Source organism: Eumetopias jubatus, unplaced genomic scaffold (genome assembly GCF_037043125.1).
Source record: "Eumetopias jubatus isolate StellerSeaLion01/CBP00866 unplaced genomic scaffold, mEumJub1_p1.0 scaffold_7, whole genome shotgun sequence".
NCBI lineage: Eukaryota > Metazoa > Chordata > Mammalia > Carnivora > Otariidae > Eumetopias > Eumetopias jubatus.
Window position 1 is genome coordinate 141,808,596 of NW_028274813.1, and position 22,856 is coordinate 141,831,451.

The 22,856-nt window shown below is 33.8% G+C and overlaps 1 protein-coding gene across 4 annotated transcripts in view; it reads right to left on the reverse strand.

Moving 5' to 3' along the window:
• Positions 1-291: 291 nt before the first annotated feature.
• Positions 292-22,856, reverse strand: part of UBE3A (ubiquitin protein ligase E3A) — a 98,633-nt gene continuing 76,068 nt past the window's right edge. For all 4 annotated transcript variants that reach the window (XM_028087271.2, XM_028087270.2, XM_028087273.2 and 1 more), the window contains 6 exons: positions 20,358-20,563; positions 19,547-19,711; positions 17,831-17,986; positions 17,663-17,736; positions 3,266-3,409; positions 292-2,263 (listed from right to left, as the gene is read on the reverse strand). In XM_028087271.2, the coding sequence (XP_027943072.1) occupies positions 2,143-2,263; positions 3,266-3,409; positions 17,663-17,736; positions 17,831-17,986; positions 19,547-19,711; positions 20,358-20,563 (866 nt within the window). In that variant the 3' untranslated portion in view covers positions 292-2,142. The remainder of the gene's footprint in view (positions 2,264-3,265; positions 3,410-17,662; positions 17,737-17,830; positions 17,987-19,546; positions 19,712-20,357; positions 20,564-22,856) is intronic.

Here is a 22,856-nt window from a genome sequence, read left to right on the forward strand (position 1 = left end):
TTCTAGTAAACAGTAGTGAACAGGAGGCAATGGTTAAGAGAAGTGGTAACATGCCCAGGGTAATTACTAAGCGAGTGAGAACAGCTAGTATGGACAACCAATGACTTTTTCTCTTAAAATATTTTTAAGGGTAGGTTTATTTTGAACTGTTTGTTAAAAGTCTATTTGATGTGAATTCTTTATCTGATAACCTATACTCAATTACCATTCACAAACTTCATACAGATATGTTAATACATTTGTAGAACTTCAATACTGTGATAATAGAACTTGAGAACTGAAGAGCACACATTTCTTCACGAATTTATTATATAAAATGCCCCCAGAGTATTTGATTTCTCTCCTTCTTTCATTATACACAAGCACATGGATGAAACGCTCTTTAAGATGACTGTAGTATCATGAGAGTCCCTTGCATCAAGGTAGTGTACATACCTTAACAGTGTTCTAAAGGCTGGCCCAGAAAACAACAACAACAAAAAAGTTACCTTATCACAAGATGGAAAGCACTGTTTTCTTTTTCCTCTAAATTATGATGAAAAATGTCACTGTTTTATTTAGCATTATGGTACATAACAGATCTGTCTCAATTTACTAAAATAATTAAAATAATCCTGAAAGATATCCTTTTTCCCCTCCAGTGATTTGAAAAGCTGTATTTTTCCTGCCAATTTCAAGCAAATCATCAGGTTGATCTACCGTAGTCTGTTAAAACAATCATCAAAGCACAAGCTCAGCATATTAGCTGTATGTAGCTTGTAGTAAAAGGATAAATCCATATGTCTCTCCTTAGTTAAAAATACATAATCCTTTTATTTTATATTGCAATAAAAGAAATTAACATCACAGAAGACTAGAAAGGGGAAACTACTTACTTCTGAACATCCAGTATTTTAAACCTATTTGTACTTTTCGCACAGTACATGAAAGTAATATTTAACACTTACTTTTTGAAGTAAAACTTAATCTTTGGGGATATACAATGTAAATAGGACTTAAGAGTAATAGTTCCACTCATTTCCAGGTCTGCTTAATGTATGATTAAGTAAAACAAGGCACAATAGCCATCCTTTCCATTATGTTGCAACACTGATCATGTGCCTTGATAAAATGGCTGATTAGACAAGATGATGGCAACATGAAGGGAAGACTTTGGATTGTCTATTTAAAATGCAGATAATAAGTAATTAATAAAAAATTTATTTTAAGTGCACTTTCACATGCTTTGAGTTTATAATAAACAAACTTCCTAGCTTTCTTGCAACAGGCTTGACTACCATTTCTTTTGGCCAAATGCACTTTTCCCCAGTAAACTTAAAACAACAACAACAACAACAATAACAAAATAATCCCTGTCCTTTCATATACTAAGAAAGAGGATTGGCTACTGAAACAGTTCATTCCAAGACACATGAAGACGACATACTGTGGCATGTGTTGTTTTTAATTTGTTGTGCTGTTACTAAAGTAAAGTTCTGAGGGCTGCAGTTAAAACATTCCAAGTTCTCCCTTCCATCTTTATTGATTTCAAGATTTTGCACAGAAAACTCTTTGGGGACTAGAACAGCAGCAATTGCATCACACTGTTTTCAAGACTTCAAGTTTCAAAGCAAATTGTTTAAAAAAAAAAAAAAAACACAGTTCCTGATTTGAGTTAGATACAGGGACAAAAATAGCACATACTTGAAGGTTACACAGTCTACAAATGGTGGCAATATTTTCCTTGGGAGAGTAGTTTTGTTGGAATATATTTTTTAAATACTCAAAAAGGCTCAACCTCAAGCAGTAATAAACACAAGCAAAAGTGATTTAACCCTTAAAATAAATATTCAGAAAAACCTCTCTGTACATACAAGTGAAAGAATAAGTAACACTTTCACGCAAAAAAAAAAAAAAAAAAAAAAAACAATAATAATAAAGGATTTGTTCATATAAGTAGCTGAAATCTGCTGTTCCAGCCCACATATCCCCAATGAAGAAGGGAGGCACAGACATAGGTGACTACTGTGGTTCACTATCTTACAGCCTTTTTGTACTGGGACACTATCACCACCAATTTTATCCCTCTTGTTATATTTATTAAAATTTTAAATTTCTTTTTCTTTTTTTTCTTTTCTTCATTTTTCTTTCTTTTCTTTTTTTTTACAGCATGCCAAATCCTTTGGCGTAAGTGATGGCCTTCAACAATCTTTCTTTAAGTTTTTCTTTGCTTGAATATTCCGGCAGTAAAAGGACATTAAAGCAAGTATGAGACGTAGGTAACCTAAATAGAGAGAAGGGGGAAAATAGGAAAATAAACCGTGGACAATATGCTTAGTGTTAAAAAATCCTACTTTTAGATGGTATGTATAGTTGAGATAGTTTGCAATGCAGAGTACAATTAATGCAACTCATAAACTTTTTGTTTTTCCCATGCAACTACCAAATATCAGTTTGTTTTTATCTTATCTATTATTCAATACTAATGATGATAAAGATGATGACTGATAACATATTGTATCCACTGAGTTATTATGACATACCAGATACCTTTTTAGGTACTCAACTGTTAGATCTCATCTAACTAAATCTTCTCACAATAAACCTATCATTATCCCCACACTACAGAGTTGACATCACTGAGAAGTTAATTTACTCTAGGATGGAGACAGTACTCAAACCTGGTTTTCAAGATTTCAAAGTCTGTTTTTTAATGCCAGTTACACATATTCTTGGCAATATGATTATATAAATGACTTAATAACAAATATAAAGAAATTTACATTAAAGCCATTATACATCAAATAATGTGGAATACTAATAGAAATATTTCTATACATTTAAACCTTTAAATATGCTATTCATGTATGATCCTTACCCAACAAAAACGTTAACTTATACAATGAAGAGAGAAAATTAAATATCAAGATTATGAAATTGGATTCAAATGTTAAGAAATCTAGTGCTGAACAATTTTCTGAGCCTCAATTTAACCATTCTTAAATAGATTACATAATATGGCTCTCAATTAAAAAAAATTCTGAACTAAAAACTGAATATCAATTTGCAAAATTCCAAATAAAGTGAGCCCTGTAACAGTTTTGAAGTAGGCCAGTGTTTTAAAAATTTCAAACAATAGCAGCAAAATATTCTCTGAACTACTAGTTCATGTGATTTGGAGAGTTCCACATAATACTGTATAAGTACTCAGAAGCTCCTGGACAGCTCCCATGTGTGTGATATGGAATGTAAGGTTTTTGGTATATAGTCACAACTTAATAATTACCTTTCTGTGTCTGGGCCATTTTTGGCTATAATCATCTTTAATTTTCCTAGTCCGCCCACAGGTGCTCTGTCTGTGCCTGTTGTAAACTGCAAGAAAAGTCTTTTCTGCTCATCTGTAAATGAATGAACGATTTCCCAGAACTCCCTAATGAGAAAAGACAGAATACTGATTTTAGTTTGGCATTCATTTATAACTAGTACTAGTATGAATTTATGATTTATTAAAACCATATTACGGAGATAACTTGGAAGTTAGTATCAGAAACCCTAGACATTCATTCCTGCTCATCAAGGATCTACAAATTACTAAAGCAAATTTCTTACCAAAACACTTTTTAAAAGCATAGTTAGTTCATGGCAACATTATCTAGAACAGTAAAAACTGGTAAACTGAAGTGTCCAAATAATAAGAAATAATTATATAAACTATGGTATAGTCATACTATATTATCAGTAACAAACAAAATCCAAAATCCAAAACCCAAATCCTGTAAAGTGAAAATATGAAATTTTGGGGGGAAAAGGTGATACAGATCAAGGACAAAACAAACCCCAAAAAAACAAAAAACACACATACATGCCTAAGAGTAGTAATACAAAAGCATACATTTTATATATAAACCAGAACACTTTTGTTTGCTATGGAAGTGGGGATAGGGAATAATTCTGATATTTCTGCTATATGTAATCATTTAGTCCCTGGCATTCCTAAAACCTATGTGATAAAAGTCATGTTGTTATAATGATGCTTGTATTACTCACTCTAAAAACAAAATGCAGTTCATTAAGAGCAATCTTGGCATGCGTGTCTGAATAATGAGGTATCCATAAATTTAACATATGCACTAATTCTCAGCTAAAAAAAATTCAAGATTTTAGAAAAAAATTTAAAAATGTTAATTGGTCAAAGAATACATTTTAGTATTTATTTGAAAAGCTCTTTCCAGAATCTTGGCAGAGAACATCACACTTCCTACATGTGTAAATAATTTCTATTATTAAAATGTGGGCATTTTTGTTGGTGCAATACCAATACTTCTGACAGGGTTAGCAGCTTTATTAGACTTCTTGGCTCTCCTTCAATGTCTTCCCACTTCTTTTCCCTGACATTCTAACATCCTCCTCAGTTCCTGCAAACCTCCCATTCACCTAGAGAAAACAATAAAGAACTACATCATAACAACAGGAAATTAGACATGGAACTTGTAGATTCATCTTTCAGGAAGAACTAAAATCATTCCACAGTCTAGGTCATTCTTATTGGGTGGCTGACAAGAAAAAGTTACGTCTCCTGTGGCTCAGAGCTCTCTGTCAGGGCAGAATAGCTTCCCAGCAAATGGGGTGGTAATCAAGTCTTCTCACACTGGGGGAGTGCTCTGAAGCCTAAGAGAACCAGCCACACGGTACCCTGACCAGTCTGTCTACATTATTTATTTATTTGGTTCTTTCTAGAATTTAAAATTAGAATTTAAAATATTGGGGTTACTATCGGTTTACATAATGAAAACACTGAACAAAATTCATCTCTTCCTTTAGGTGTTTTGTTCTATATTAAAATTCTGAATGCAACTATTTAGAAAACTGAAAAAAAGCTTCTGCATTTCTACTAAGTGGTAGCTTCATGGATCATATCCCATTTACATCTCCTAAAACCTATTCAGATCAAAAAGGAGAGAAAATCCGATAAAAAACACCCATAACCTAAGCTTAGATTAAAACTAGGAAAAGAGCGGCAAACTCCCAACTGACATGTAAGTTGGAAGTATGAACACCTGAGCCCAAACTAGCAGAGTCCTACAAGAGCAATATGGAAGACAAGGGTGTGCAGAATAATATGGGTTAGAGTTCACCCCTGAAGGGCAGAGCCCACCCTAAGAGTGAACTACTAAGGAAAGGTAAGAGCACTGGCAACAGGGTGGCTAAAAGGGTGGGCCTTGGAAAAGTACCAGGGTAGAAATGACAGGTAGGCATGATGCCTGGAAGTGATGGGGGGAGCACCTTGGGAGACAGAGGTGTCCCTTGAAAGTAGCTTCTGGCTATAAAGGAATGGAAGTAGCTAATGAAAGAGGCCCTAATTAAACAAGATGGAATTGAAGAATCAGAAGGTGCTAGGCCACATAACCACATATTAAAGAAACTGCTGTTACCATAACAACAAAAGAGAGGACCATTCAATCAAGAGACCACTAACTCCACCCAAACTTCTCCCCACCCTACCACGAGATCTACTAATAGCAGGTCCAGAAAAACTCAACTAAAAGAAATATAAATGGGAGAAACAGAATTCCAAAATCCAAATAAAGATATTCTGAAACAAGTCTGGCAAATAAATAAGAAGCTAAACTGTCTAGCAGAAAAAAGTATACTTGAAAAATTGAGTCATGAAGAATGGAAAACCTGTAATTCCCATATTCCAGCATGAAGAGAAAATGCAACAGCAGATAGAAAAGAACACCAATAATCAGAAATACAAAACTCAGAAATGAACAAATCTGAAACATAAATGAGAATACTCATATATACTCAAGAAATATGCAAAATAAATTTGGAAACAAGAAGGTTAACTTACAAGGTGACCAAAGGAAAAGCAGTATGACCAAAATTTCTAGTAGGGACATAAAGATCAGAAACAAAAGAACAAGAAAAAAATATATATATTTGGAACATACATATGGAATAATCCATGTATGAGATTATTCACTGTGACATTACTTCTCACAGCAAAAGACTGGAAATAAACACTATGTCCATGAATATTAATAATCTACACTGCTTCCACACAATGACAGTATTCAGCCATACAAAGAACATGGAAGATATCTCTACACTGATATGATTTCCAGGATATAATGAAAAATATTTCCTCGCTCTGTCCCCCGGAAAAAGTCTGCATGCACTAACATTTAATAACAAAGGTCATACCTTGTACCCCAAACTGACTTTTAAAGATGCCATTTCCCCAATAATTTCTTATAAAAAAGGCTTATTTCAAGCCTAGAGTTAAAAATGCTCAAGGTGAGCTAAAAATTTCAAAATGTAAAATGAAATGATGTTAAAAGCATACCAAGACTAATCAGTTTGAGTATTACTAAGAATAATGACTGTGAATCACACTCAATATATAAAAATCCATGAGTTCAAAATATTCAGAAAGAGGCAAAAAAAAAAACCCAAAAAACAAAAAACTAAAATCCAAATTCAACTGTCACTATTGAAATTATTACATTAACTCCTTATTCTAAAATATTTAATTACATTTTATTGTGCCTTTTCAGTAAAACTGTTTACACAGTAATCAAATAGCAACCACTGATGAGGAAAAAGAACAGCAGGTATATATGTAGAATGAACAGAAGAAATTTTTTTTCCAAATCACCATTTTGCAATCCCCAGGGAAACAATGGATTCAGGTAAGGATATTAATAGATACAAAAAATCAGAAGAAACACAGAGTAAGAGGTTTGGGGAAGATGATGGTGGCAGTGATACAGTTATTTTGTTTTTGCTTTTCTTTTCAATCTCCCTAATCTCTCCCATAAAACCAGAGCTAATTGGGGCGCCTGGGTGGCTCAGATGGTTAAGCGTCTGCCTTCGGCTCAGGTCATGATCCCAGAGTCCTGGGATCGAGTCCCGCATCGGGCTCCCTGCTCCTTGGGAGCCTGCTTCTCCCTCTGCCTCTCTCTCGCTCTCTCTCTCTGTGTCTCTCATGAATAAATAAATAAAATCTTTAAAAAAAAAAAAAAAAAAACCAGAGCTAATTGGATGGGAAAATGGAAGACCTATAGATAACAACTTCAAAACTAGGTGACAAGATATCCTCCCACAAATCCTTCCATGTAAATGAAGAGGAACACACCACTGACAGCTAGAATACCTGGTTGGTACCTGTGTCAGTGGGTGAGGATGCAAAAGGCAGGCAACTGGGTTTCTTACGTCCTGGGAACAAGGGAACCTCAAAAACACCAACCCACTGGAAAGCACAGGCCAACTTGAAAAGACAGCTAAAAGAGAGTTATTCAATTTGTAGGCAAATGCAAAGGGATCATGATATAGTAAAGGCTCTGGGTCCATAAAGCTCTTGAACACCAAAATTCCCTTTTAAAACTGAGGAGAAACTGCTGGAAAATAAGGTCCAAATCCACTGAATCAAGAATAAAAAGGCCAAGAAAAACTCAAATAAATGTGGGAAAGGACAGTAGAATAGGCAGTTTCAGAAAACACAAGGCTATATACATGTACATTTTTTTAAAAATCAGTTTGCAAAACCAAAATGCACAGAGCTTTCCTGAAGCATGAAAAAGCTGCCCTGGCCTATCTCTCCCTCTTCCAAACGTGAGAAAACTCATCTCACTTAAAAAAAAAAAAAAGGACATAACAGAAAAAGATCACAAACACTAAAAGAGTTACTAGAGAGGAATAATATGTGTGTGTGCACATTAAGAATGATGTCTCTATAGAGAACAAAATTACACCGAGAGATCTGCCAACAAAACATGAAAATTGTAACAAATTTCAAATGAAGCTACAAATTTTTAAATAATAGTAGAAGCTATGAAAGGACAACTAAGTCAAAAACAGAAAATTTCAGGACAAGGGTAATTAAAAGGAAAGATTTTGGAAGATATGACAGAACTAAGGAATAACTGGAAATAAAAAGAAAATAAATCACGTCAAATTGAGGGAGCTAAAACTAATCTAGAGGAACCATAGGACAAATTAAGAACAATGATAATATCACAGAAACAGAAGATAAAAAACTTAAATTGAATCAAGAAGAAAAGAAGCCATGCCTGAGAGTCTCCTTCTCAACCCAGAGACACAGTTGGCAGGGCATTTCTGCCACAACTGGTGCTGGCCTGATAAGTGCTACCCTTCTTGTGGAGCCTAAGAGTCCCTCCTAGCCCAGAGACACTGATTGGTCATCAGCACCAGCAAGGGGATCCTGCCACAATAGGCAAGAGCCCAGAAGAGCTCTCCAGCCCCATGGGCTTGAACACCATGCAACTCCGCCTGGAGAAACTGTTCATTTCACCTCCCTCAAGCAACACCATCATGGACCACAGGGAGCCCCCATGGAATGAGATAAAGAAGAGCAGAATAGTGCCAAAGGCTCTGAAAGCTAACTATGTTAATGGAACTACAACCCACAAAAAGTATGCAAGGACCTGCATGCTACACTTGAATAGGATAACTGCCTGCTAAAGTAAAAAAGTGTAAATAGGACCCAGAATGTCCTAATGGACACAACGCCCAGGACACAATCCAAAACTACAACACACGAAGGAAAGAAAATCAAGTGGTGTCAACACTGGGATGAATAGATGTTGGAACTGGGGCGCCTGGGTGGCTCAGTTAAGCACCTGCCTTCAGCTCAGGTCATGATCTCAGGGTCCTGGGATTGAGCCCCACATTGGGCTCTCTGCTCAGAGGGGAGTCTGCTTCTCCCTCTCCCTCTGTGCTCTCTCTCTCTCTCAAATAAATAAAATCTTAAAAAAAAAGATGTTGGAATCATCTGACAAGGATTTTAATGCAGTCATCATAAAAATGATTCTACAATTGTAAGTTCTATTGTTTCACAAATGAAACAATAGAAAATCTCAGGAAAGAAACAGAAGTTACAAATTAAAAAAAGAGCCAAATATAAATTATAGAACTGAAAAACACAGTAAGAGAAATATACTGGATGGGCTCAACAGTGAAGATGACAGAGGATAAAAAACTGAACAAGAGAGAAAGCTGGAAAACAAAACAAAAACAAAAAAAACCCAGAGTCTCAGGTACTTGTGGAACAATGACAAATGACTGAAGAGGCCCAGAAAGAAAGTAGAGAGAGTGGGGCTGAAAAAGTATTTAAAGAAACAATGGCCGAGGGCGCCTGGGTGGCTCAGTTGGTTAAGCGACTGCCTTTGGCTCAGGTCATGATCCTGGAGTCCCCGGATCGAGTCCCACATCGGGCTTCCTGCTCAGCAGGGAGTCTGCTTCTCCCTCTGACCCTCTTCCCACTCGTGCTTTCTATCTCTCATTCTCTCTCTCTCTGAAATAAATAAAATCCTTAAAAAAAAAAAAAAGAAAAGAAACAATGGCCGAAAACTTTCCATGTTGGGCAAAAAACAAAACCACAAATTCAAGAAGCTGAACAAACCCCAAATGGCAAAAACAAAACTACTCTTCTGCAATAAAGGGGAAATAAAGATATCACCAAAGGAAAACTAAAAGAATTTGTCCTTTAGCAGACCTGTCTTTGAAGAATGACTAAAAGGAGTAATAAAAGATGGGACTCTTAAAGCAAATGGAAAGAACAGAAAAAGTAGAAATATAGGTATATACAACAGACTACCATCCCTCATGAATTTTGTAAATCCTATGTGATGCCTGATACAAAATTATAATAGCATAATTATTCAAGACAATATTTAAAAGTGGGGAATGAAACCTAAATGGAAGCAAGGTTTCCACACTTCAATGGATGAGGTGTTTATCCACTTTCACATATGTTCACAGCAACCAGGAAGAACACTATACTGAACAATACAACCCCAAAAACACTAAAAATAAATCGAGGGTATCCTTAAAAAAATGTTTGAATAACTAAATAATCCATGGAAGGCAAAAAGATAGAAATAAGCAATCATAAAAAAGAGAGAAACAGAAAATATATAATGGTAGACATAAACCCTAACATATCAATAATTCCTTTAAATATGAACTGCCTAAATATACCAATTATAAGGCAGACTGAGAGAGGACAAAAAAAAAAAAAAGACTCAACCATAAGCTGTTTCTAAGAAATTCATTTCAAATTCAGCAAGATAGGTTTAAAGTAAAACAACAGAGAAAGGTATCATGCAAACATTTAAAAAAAAACCAAGGTTATATTCATATTAGATTTACAGCAAAGAAAATTACAAATCATAAAGAGGGACCTTATGTAATGATAAAAAGACATAATGACTCCAAATGGGTATGTACAAAAAAAGGTATGTACCAAATGTTGGAGCCTCAAAATACATGAAGCAAAACCCAACAGAGATAAAAGGTGAAGGAGATAAGTATCAGAAGAGACCTACAGAAATATGCTCAGCTGATTTTTGACATATGTGAAAAAATAATTCACTGGAGGAAAGATAAAGTACTATATCTAGACTATGCAAAGAACTCTCAAACTCAACAATAAAAAACAATCAAGTGCACTCTTGGCATTTACCAGAGAAATGAAAATTTGTGTTTACCTAAAAAACTGCATGATTATTCATAGCAATTTTATTCAGAACAGCTCCAAATTAGGAACAACCATGAAGTCTTTCAACAGGCAAATGGTTAAAAAGACTGGTGAATCCACGTCAAGGAATAAATACTACTCAGCAATAAAAAGAAACAAACTATTGATATGTGGAAAAAATGTGGGTAACTCTCAAGGCTGAGTCAAAAAAGCCAATCTGACATATTATATGTGATTCACTTAATATAACATTCTTGAAATGACAAAATTAAAGAAATTGAGACCAGATGGGTGGCTGTCAGGGTTAGGGACTAGAGTGGGGATAGGGATAGGGTAAAGGTATGGGTATATAGGTGTGACTGACTATAAAAGAGCAACAGGAGGAATCCTTGTAGCGACAGAATTTTTCTGTATCTTGACTGCAACCTACAATATCCTGTGATATTGTAGTAATGTTTTATAAAAATTTGCCACTGAGGGGAAAATGGTAAAGTGTACACAGGGTCTCTCTGTGTGATTTCTTACAACCGTATGCCATCTATAATTATTTCACAATAAAAAGTTTAATTAAAAAAAATTAACAGATCAGATGAGTAGATTTTGGAGGAAAGAAAATCAGCAGAGACAGAGAGGCAACATTAGATAATTATAAAGGATCAATCCACCAAAAAGACATACTGAGGCTTAAAGTGTATGTACCAATCAAAAGTAATCTTCAAAATACATATAGTAAAAACTGATAGAGCTGAAAGGAGCAATGGACACATCCACCATTATGGAGCATTCAACATCCCTCTCTCTGAGCAACTGACAGAACTACAAATAAGAAAATCTGCAAAATCATCAATGAACAGAATCTACATCAACATTTATAGAACATTCCACCCACCAACACAGAATACACAAATTCAAAAGTATTATTAGGAGTCATGAAGAGTAAGTTCTCTGACTATAAAATAATCAAACTAGAAATCAATAACAGAGAAGAGGAAAATATCCCAAAACCCTGGAAATTAAACAACATAATTTTGTTGTGTGTGTGTGTGTGTGTTTTTTTTTAAAGATTTTATTTATTTGATAGAATACAAGCAGAGGGAGTGGGAGAGGGAGAAGCAGGCTCCCTGCAAAGCAGGGAGGCTGATGCGGGGCTAGATTCCAGGACCCTGAGGATCATGACCTGAGCCGAAGGCAGACACTTAACAGCTGAGCCACCCAGGCGCCCCATAAACAACATAATTTTGTTTAAATAACAAAGAGGATGTCTCAAAATAAATCTTAAAAAATACATACATATAAAAAAATAATACAATGTTATCAAAAAATAAGGGATATAGCTAAAGCACTAAATGCTTACATCAGGAAAGAGGAAAGGTCTCAAATCAAGGTTTCTATCCTCAGTAACCTAGAATGAGAAGAGCAAAATAAACCAAAAGAAGGAAGGAACTAATAAAGAGCAGAAATCAATGAAATTAAAAACAGGAAAAGAACTGAAATAAAAAGCTGCCTTTTCAATATAATCAATAATTTCAACCTCTCAAGCAAAATAAGTTTTAAAAAGAAAAAAAAAAAAACCTACAAATTACCACTATGAGGAATAAAAAAGGGTATGATCAGTTCAGATCTGCAGACATCAAATGGATAAAAATGAAATATTATGAACTCTGCACACATAAATCTGACTACTTTAATAAAGTGGATCAACTCCTTGAATAACACAAATTACCATTACTCATGGACTATGAAAGATAATTTTAATAATCTTATAAACACTGAAGAAGTTGAGTTTGAAATTAAAATCCTCCCCAAAAAGGAAATTTCTAGGAGATGGTTTCTTTGGAGAACTTCACCAAACATTTAAGAAATAATCAGTACCACTTTAACACAATCTCTCCTAGAAATCAGAACACTTCCCAACTCTTTATGGCCAGAATTAACCTTGATAAAACCAGACCAAGACAACATAAAAAAAAGACAAAAACTATAGACCAGTATCTTTCATGAACTGAGACACAAAAATCATCAACAAATTACCAAGTCAAATTTGACAATGAACTAAATAGAAATGACTCAGATATGCAATGCTGGTTCAATAATGGAAAATCCATTAATGCAATGTGCCATATCAAATAGAAGATAAAGAAAAATCATGCTTGTATCAATAGATGTGGAAAAAGCATCTGACAAAAACCAAAAGCCTATTCACAATAAAACTCAACAAACAAGGTATAGAGCAGAACCTCCTTGAATTTGTAGAGAGAACATGATACGGAAACAAGTCAAGGCTTTTGCTTTTACTACTCTTATTCAGCACAGTGCTAAAAGTTCTAGCCAGCATAATATGGCAGAAAGAAAAGAAGGCATACAAATTTAAAAAGCATAACTATCCCTATTTACAAAATACATGATTGTCTATACATAAAACCCCAAGATGTCTCAAAAAACAACAAAAAAACAAAAAACTTTCTAAAATAAGTGAGTTCAGCCAGGTCACAAGATATAAGTCAACATATAAAAAAAAAAAAATCAATCACATTTCTATATACTAACAAAACGTGGAAACCAAAATAAAAATACAATGCCATTAAAAAAATAAAAACACAATACCATTTACAATCACGGCAAAGGAAATCACATACTTATGTATAAATCAAACAAAACACGTATAGAATCATTATATGCTGAGAATTACAATGCTGATGAAAGGAATAAAAAAAAAAAAGAGACCTAAATAAATGGGGAGCAATACTGTATTCATAGGTTGGAAGAGTCAACATAATAAAAATGCCAATTCTCCCCAATTTGATCTTAGTGTAATTCCTATCAAAATTTCATCAAGGTTTTTTGTAGGCATAGACAAAGTGAATACAAAATTTGTATGTTAAAGCAAAGAGTAGCTAAAATATGGAAAAGGCAAGAAATCTTCCATTTAAAAAGGGAGTAAGCACTCTATCTGATGTTAATGCTTACCAATTAACTGCACTAATAAAGACAGTGCAGTATTGGCAGAGAGATGGAGAGGCACACAGATCAAGGGAAGACCATAGGGAATTCAGGAAAGATTCACACAAACATTATGAACTGATTTTTGAGAAAGATGCAATGCAAAAGCAATTCAGTAAAGGATAGCCTTTTCAATAAATTATATGGGAACAAATGGACATCCATAGGCAAAAAAGTGAATCTTGACTTAAATCTCATTATTATATAAAAATCAACTCAAAATGGAACAAGACTTCAATATAAAACTATAAAAATTTTAGGAAAAGAGAGACAAAGAGGGGGAGAGAGAGAGTGAGAAAGAATATGAATCTTCAGGACCTAAGGCTGGCCTTAGGTGTATATGTCTTTTGTATCTTACTTTACCAAAAACATGATCCATAAAAGGAAAAATCAAAGCTCATCAAAATTGAAAACTTCTGCCATGCAAAATATTCTGTTAAGATGAAAACATTAGCCACAAGAGTAGGAGAACGTATTTGCAAACCATCCACCACAAAAAAGACTAGAAGATATGAAGAACTCAAAATTCAACAACAAAAAAAGACATTTCACCAAAAACAATATACAGATGACAAATAAGTACATGAAAAGATATTCCACATCACTGCCATCAAGGGTAATTCAAATTACAGCACAATGAGATATTACAACATACCTAGCAGAACAGATAAAGCTAACAATTTTGACACCACCAAATGCTGGCAATGATATGGAGAAATTGGATCACTCATCTATTCCCCAGGGAAATATAAAATGGTACAGCAACTCTGGAAAACAGTTTGGCAGTTTCTTAAAAAACTAAACATGCACTTGTCATATGACCCAGGATTGCACTACTGAGCATTTATACCAGAGAAATGAAAATATATGTTCTTGCAAAAATCTTTGCTTAAATGTTTAGTAGCTTTATTTCTAATAGCCAAATACTGACAACATCCCAAGTGTCCTTTAACAGCTGAATGGTTATATAGTACAAATATGGTACATCTATATCATGAAAGGCAGCAATAAAAAGGAGTGAGCTATTGATACATATAACAACTTTGATGGATCTCCAGAGAATCATGCTGGAGGAGTATGAGTATGCCTACAAAGGGATAGCAACAGGGACCCTTCTGGTGATGAAAAAGCTGTATACAATGATTATAATACTGGTTATGCAAATCTATATAATGTGATGAAAGTACACAGAACTACACATACACAGAAAATAAGTGCGTGAAAAACTGATGAAATCTGAATACAGTCTATAGATTGAATCAATATCAGTTTCCTGAATTTGATACTGTGCTACAGTAATGAAAAATGTTACCACTGTGGGAAGGTGGATGGAGGGTACACTGGACCAACCCCTAGTATATATTTTTTTAAGATTTTATTTATTAGGGGGGGGCAGGCAGGCAGAGAGGGAGAAGAAGTTCCCCGCTGAGCAGAGAGCCCAACGTGGAACTCGATCCTAGGAACCTGAGATCATGACCCGAGCCGAAGGCAGATGCTCAACTGACAGCCACCCAGGCGCCCCTCCAACCTGTATTGTAAAAGAAAAATCCAATAAATCTATAGTTATTTCAAAATAAAATTAAAAAAAACCCCCAAAACAAAATACCCTCCAACAAAGAAATGTCCAGGCCCAGATAGTCTCATTGGTGAATTTGAGCAAATATTTAAGAGAAAAAATTACCAATCTTACTCAAGTATTTTTGAAAATGAGGAAAAATACTCTTTTCAACTCACTATATAAGGACAGCAAAAACCTGATGTGTATAAAAAAAGGAAATTACAGGTCAATATTCCTCATGAATAGAGATCAAAAAAAAAATCTTAACAAAATGTTAACAGAGCAACATATTTATAAACTAACAGGCCACAGCAAAGTGAGGCTTATCTAGAAATAAAAGGCTGACATAGTATTGAAAAATTAAATGAAATGAATCACATTAACTGTGAGGAGAGGATAATCAAATCTGAATTTGACCAAGTCTTTAAACAGAAATTCACTAGCAACTAAAAAGAAACTGCAGTCCCTGCCTCTCACCCAAAAACACTAATGACCATTTAAAAAGATACTTCGGGGTGGGGGCGCGGGCACGCCTGGGTGGCTCAGTCTGTTAAGTGTCTGCCTTCGGCTCAGGTCATGATCCCAGGGTTCCCTGCTCCGTGGGAAGCTTGCTTCTCCCTCTCCCACTCCCCCTGCTCGTGTTCCCTCTCTCACTGTCTCTCTCTGTCAAATAAATAAAATCTTAAAAAAAAAAAAGATACTTCTGAGGTGCCTGGGTGGCTCAGTCAGTTAGGTGTCTGCCTTCGGCTCAGGTCATGATCCTGGGGTCCTGTTATCGAGTCCCACATCAGGCTCCCTACTCAGCGGGTAGCATGCTTCTCTCTCTTCCTCTGCCCCTCCCCCTGCTTGTGCTCTCTCTCTCTAATAAATAAAATCTTTAGAAAAAAAATACAATAAAAAAATAAAAAGAAACTTCTAAGTCTCTTAGTAGTCAAAGGAAATCAGGGACAGCTTTATCGGCAACTGGAAAACATACACAAAAACTTGCTTGACAGTCAATGTTTTCTCACTTTATTTTTATTAATGCTAGACTTTAAATGTTCACGTTTTACATATAGTTATTTTCTGAGTAATTTATTTTCATTAACTTTATTAGTGGTAAAAGTTGTATTAGAATTATTTTTAATATTAAAAACAAATACTTCTATTGGTATTTTATATTACACCAAATGTTATGTTATTAATTTTTAGTTGAAATGTATCATACAGTTTCAAAGTTTTTAATTCATTTCACTTCAATGAATTCTGAATACTTTAAATGAAATAAATACCAAACAAGATACCAATATTGCCAATTTTTCCCTGGTATTACAATAACTACTCCAAGTCTCCAACTTTCTACTAGTTGTAGATTCTATAGTTTGAATTTTGTTTAAAAAGATTTTTAGAATACCACTAACAATGAGAATGATTTGGAAGCTACTATAACTCTGTCTTTTCACTTGCCTTTCAAATTACACATTAACATATGATCTTAAGATATATATCAAGTAAGAATTATAAGCTAGAAATAAAATTAAAACTTTAATTTTAAAAAAAAATGTCTCCATAAAGAACACACAAAATACTTCCAACTATTCTCAGGGAAACTTAAGAGGCTACAAAATCCAATCTGTGAATTCCTTGTGACTCACAAGTGGGGTTTTATCATGTTCTCAACACTTTCATGTGTCAATTTTGGAACTTCAGGTAAGTAGCATAATAATGGTTGCTTAGAATAAGTAAGTTCAAGATTGCTACTAGAAATGAGTTAGGGTGTACTTTTTAAAAAGAGGAAATGCCAGTAACCTCCTACACACCAGGATGAAGAACAAAATAGGTAACAGAAGAAAATAATGTAACATAATATAAAACAACATAAAAGTATTACTCATCTCTAGTTACAGCTGATACTCATTCTGGTGTTCATGTCTTAGAGCAATAAGCTTCAGAGACAACTCCAGGAGTTATGTTTGCATTCCTTTCACCTTATCCCACCAGTGGGCACCTAAAAAGCCTCTTTGTCCCCTTTTACCAATCTCCACAAGGGAGGAAGAAGCCTATGTCTTTTAAGATTGAATAGTGTAGTACAGAAAAGGAGACAGTATGGTAGGAACAGCATTTGTTTGGAAGCAGCAAAGACTGGGAATCACTGCCTTTTTCTGTGAAAATCTGGGGCTCAGTTTCTTCAGGGGTAAAACAAATACTAATATGTATCTTGGCATGTGATCATCAAGATAAAATAACATTTCACACAAAAGGTGCTTCATATAGGGTAGAGAATAACAGTTCACAAACACAGAGTTCAAAAGAAAGGAGGAATATTCAGAGATGGTAGCTCTGTTTTCATCATTTTCTAACCAGCAGTAAGCACATGCTGATCAGAATCACTAGGAATATTAGATAATTTATATCCCAAATGCAGAATTAAACATGTGACTTACATAAAACACTTCATTGAAGAAATAAATCATTAACAGTAAAAACTGGTGATTATATTACAAATACACTTCTAATATAATAGATTGAGAATCTGTGAGTTTGCTTATTTGGTAAGTAATACCTAGAGATGAAGGTCTAAAGCATAAACTACACACCCCTTTCCTGAATTAAATCTTCCTTTTAAGAATTAAGCACCTCACCTAATCAGAACAGAGTCCCTGGTATAGCCACCGTCATATTCCGTAGTTTCTTCTAGTGCTTGGAAATCTAGATTCTGCAAATTCAAGAAAATACGTCTTAACATATATACCACACCATTACAAACAATAAATTAATAGGATATTTTTGCAGACATTTTGCTTTCTTACCCGGCTTCCACATATAAGCAATTCAATTTCCTCTGGTCTGAATAAATACTTTAAGGGAGATTCATTGGTCACCATATGAAAACCTCTCCGAAAGGCTTTGAACTGTTTTTCTACTGATTTATTGAGAATGTAGTCAGAATAGAGATTGACAAATTCCTGCAGAAAACATTAACCACAAGAACTTCTTATAATATGCTATACAAATAAATCACAACAAGATACAGGGCTGCGTATCCTTTTTGTTTTTATTTTCCCAAAGAAAGAAGAATATTCAAGAATATTTTTTAAAGATTCAAACTTTATACATACAAAGGAAAATACAGACATACCTCAGAGATACCGCGGATCTGGTTTCAGTACACTGCAATAAAGTGAGTATCACAATAAAGCAAGTCAAATGAATTTTTTGGTTTCCCAGTGTATATAAAAGTTATGATTACATTATACTGTAGTTTAAGTTTGTTATACAGTATGTCTTAAAAAAAACAATGTACATACCTTAATTTTAAAAATATTTTATTGCTAAAAAATGCTAACCATCATTTGAGCTTTCAATGAGTCATTATCACTGAGCACAGATCACCATAACAAATATAATAATGATGAAAAAGTTTGAAGTTTGAATTACCCAAGTGTGACATAGAGACACAGAGTAAGCAAATGCTGTTGGAAAATGGTGCTGACAGACTTGCTCAAGACAGGGTTGCCATAAACCTTTAATTTATAAAAATATGCAACATCTGCAAAGTGCAATAAAGTACAATAAAACAAGGTATGTCTGTACCTTTAACAATTTCACAGATATCTGCAACAGAACTATAAAAAGGCCATGTACATAAACTAAATATACATATAAGTTTCAATTTTGATATTATCTTAAACAAGACTGAATATAAAACTGGGCCTCAATACAATTTTGAGAGTCTCTCAACCAGGTGTGCAAACACAGAGACATTTAAACCATGTATACATCTATTTATAAAAGCTAGCATATGCAATGTACCGGATTTGAGCAAACCAGGAAGCCTCATGTTGTCTATGTTAGAATATTTGAGAAGCTGCCTACTGTATCCAGTTTATCAAAAATTTTGGTGTTTTACTTGATACATAAGCTACTGTACCAAATCATAAAAGGTAAATGCATTTTGTATCCTAACTTAGAGAATATTTTATCAAAAATTATATTATAAACTGTTTTTTTAAAGGCTTACTATATATTAATCTTAATTTTCCTGCCATATTATGGGTTATTCCCATTTCCAGATGCATACAGAAAACATGTATCTGACTTAAAGAACACTTTGCCCTAGTGTTTTTAAGTCACATATATATGTGCATACATTAAAGGCAATGGTCATTTGTTGGGTGAGAAGGATCTTAATCGTGAGGTCCCCGTTTCCCTCCCCTGTACAGTCTAGTATCAGAAATACACTGTTTCTTGCTTTTTATTACAGCCACACTGTGTCATTCACTATCTACTACTCCTGTCCTCTTTCTTGAAAAGGGTTTTAGTGCCCAACTATAGGCTCTCCTACCAGCTCATATCCAAGATTCTGAAAACTGTGGCTATTTCATTTATAAGAATTTGATTACTTGATTTCTTGAGTTTTTGTATGAAGTATTTTAGATACTTCTTTAAAAATTACAAGCATATACGCTTTAAAACTCTGTTAATAAAGAGACAAAGACAATGATGATATTAAAAACACTTATTACCTTCCTGTTTTCATTTGTAATTGGAATTTTATCACCATTTTCCTTTAAATCATACATCATGGGATTACCAAAGAGGTCTGTCTGAGATATCTGGAAAGTGATCATCATGTCATCTTCCACATTCCCTTCATATTCCAATAAATCTTTTAAACTCTGATATAGGACCTAACAACCAGAAATAAAAAATTAGGTTACCATAGAACTATAAAATACAACAGTTTGTATCCCTCTTCTTGGGGAAAAAAAAAATTGACAGTAAGAACTAAAGCAAAGAAAGTATCCTCTCTGTCCCCCAAATAGTTTACAAAACAGAAAGACTGACAGTTACTGGTCTGTCCAGTTCTCTGCTGAGAAAACCACAGTGTCAATGTAGCAATGGTATTACTGTGCTCTATGAGAGAACCTCAGGTGTCTCACAGTGAAGGAGGCGTTGGAGACAGAAACAGACACATTAACTGTAGCTACCAAATCCCTTATCCAGAGCAGCTTTGATTTCACCTGGCAATCTCATGTAGTTTCATTAAAAAACAAAAAAAACAAAACCCCAAAAACCAAAATGACATGTTTAAAAACCCTTTTCTACAGAATCAATCCTACAAAACCTGCTTGCTGACAGTTATACTAAATACCCCCTTTGAGTTTTTAAGTGTTCATGGTACTTTAACAGATTAAAACAGCTTTATCTTAGTAGGTATAAATATTAACAAACAAAAATGATTCCAAATGAAAACTTTAATTTTTTTACATAAATTAAACTTTAGTTCTGCTTTTAAGTAAAATCTAAACATCAAATAAAAAATTACAGACTTACAGGGTGAGAATCTCCCAGGTCACGAAAAGTTCCTTTTTTCCCCATTAGTTTCCTGTAGACAACCATGGGAAAATGCACATCCAGTATACAGTTATTGTAAATAGCCAGACCCAGGACTATGCCAATCAGAGTGAACTGACCCTCAGTTTCAAAAGAGGATGGATTAAACCAAAACAATTTTGTAGATTCATCATATGTGAACATACCTATAAAAAATGATTTTAAAAAATATATTACTTTTATATTTTATTAAAGACTGATGAATACAAATATAACTACACAAATTTATAGGTAATAGGTGTACAAATTTTTTTTCTCTTACACTAACACTTGAGAGACCAAAGTTCAAATACACATGATTGTTATAAATCGTGAAAATGGTAGTATGTCATGTTAAGAAGCCACGGAAACAAAGCAATAAGCAATTTGGTTGTATTTTCTAAGAAGTTAGGGAAAACGTTCATTAAATTTCTCTAATCTTCTACTAATACAAATGATAATTTGTATTGATACTTTGCTGAATGGATGAAAATAAATGCAAAACCAAAGGAAAAAAAAAAGCTTTATAAAAACTTATTAAAACATATTTAATCTACCTGTGCTGATTTCAAAAAACAATTTTGAATTTCAAAGAAAAGTTTTTGTTTTTTCAAAACTGCACAATGATCCCATGAAGTTTTTCTAGCACCTTTCGAACAGTCAGATGAAGCCAAGTACATAAGCTTAAATAAATTTGATGAAGACAGATTACAGCCAAAACCCAAAGCTATTTAATACACACATCGTGAGCCAATAAATAAAACAAAAGTAGTTTGCATTTGTAGTCTTATTTCAATTTCACATAGTCTTCACTATTCAAAACCCAAGCTTAGAGATCTTTCTTGTATCATTCATTTTAAAAACTAGGAATGTTTGACTTTACCTATCTGAATACCATTACTAAGGCAGAATTATCTTCTTCCCTTTAGACAAATATCTAAGGAAAAGGTTATATATCTTTTAAATATCTAAGGAAAAGGTTACATGGTATTTTACGAATTAATGACTTTTCTTACTTTGCTAAAATGTTTTTCAGTTGCAACTGTGCAACTCAATGAAAATATTTTAAGAATTAGTTTTGAAAAAAAGGGGCAATGTCCAACAGAACAAACTTTAGAAATCAATGACACATAAATACATCAATTTATATGATTTTTGAAAGCTTTAAAAATGTTTATTTTCACATGTAGTTTAAGTTAAATACAAAAGGAACTGTAAAATGTTCCTTGGATCATAAGAGTATAAAGTAAGGTAGGACCTCTTTTTAATGAAAGTTAATGTTCATGAAATAAAAGTTTGAAAATTATCCAATTCTTACCTAAATCTCAGTTCAGATCTGAACTTTTTTTACAGGCCCAAGTTACAAGATTTATTGAAGTGGTAAAAACTTCATTCAGTTGTAAATATGTTATTAACAGAGTTAAGAATAGTCAAAGATAATTACAATTAATAAATTTGATAAAATCTCACAAATTTATGTCTTTGGTCTCAAGAGCAATAAACTACAAATTAATCAGAATATAAATTACAAAGGTCATTACTCTGATCTCTGTGTATGAAAGATAATAATTTTAAGGCCAAAGTGATTCCATTTTGGGCACAGTTTTGCCAGTCCCTGGAAGAAATGCACCATAGAGTGGCTCTTCTAAAATACTCATTTTTGATAGTTTTAACTGCTATCATTTCAATTACCTTACTATCAAGTGGAATTATTAAATGTATGTTTTTCTCTTAAAAGTATTTCTGCATATAATGTAAGTATGCTTTACAGCTAATGTTTAACGTGTCGAGACACAAGGGAATCCAGAGCTAAGGTTTACCAAACCTAAGAAGCTCACAAATTAACTTTCAATCACAAAAAAGGCATGGTTTTAAGTGTCTTGATTTACTTTGAACAAATTATATGCAAATCACATAGGCTTCTGATTAATAAACACTAGCTAAAATAGTCTTAACTATATTTGTGTCATGAACTCAAAATGTCTACTTTCATTTACATAAATGTATATGTATGACCAACTAAGAATAATAGAAAAGTCAATTCATGTATATACTGAGAATCAACAAGCTCAATTCTCAAAGCTTAATGGAAAGGATATATGCATTATTCTATGTCACCTTCTTCACAATTCTGACAGTTACCTTTAGTGGAATCCTTTTCCTGTAACTGTCATGCATTCAGTTTTAAAAATAAGCAAACCTAAGTAACCAAGTCAGTGGTTACATTATAGAAACTCAAATCAGTTCAGAACTACCCAGTTAAGAATACAATCCAAGAAGCTGCAGTCTTTTACCAGTTCTACTTTATCTACTTTGTCTATCAGTAAAATTCAAATTCTTCACTTTCAGACTAACATATGTAGATCAGTTTTTCCCAAACTGTTCACTAAAAAACATTTCTGGGAGGCAAATGTTATTAGATGTGGGGTGGAAAAAGGGTTCTGGAGTTCAAAAAGTTTG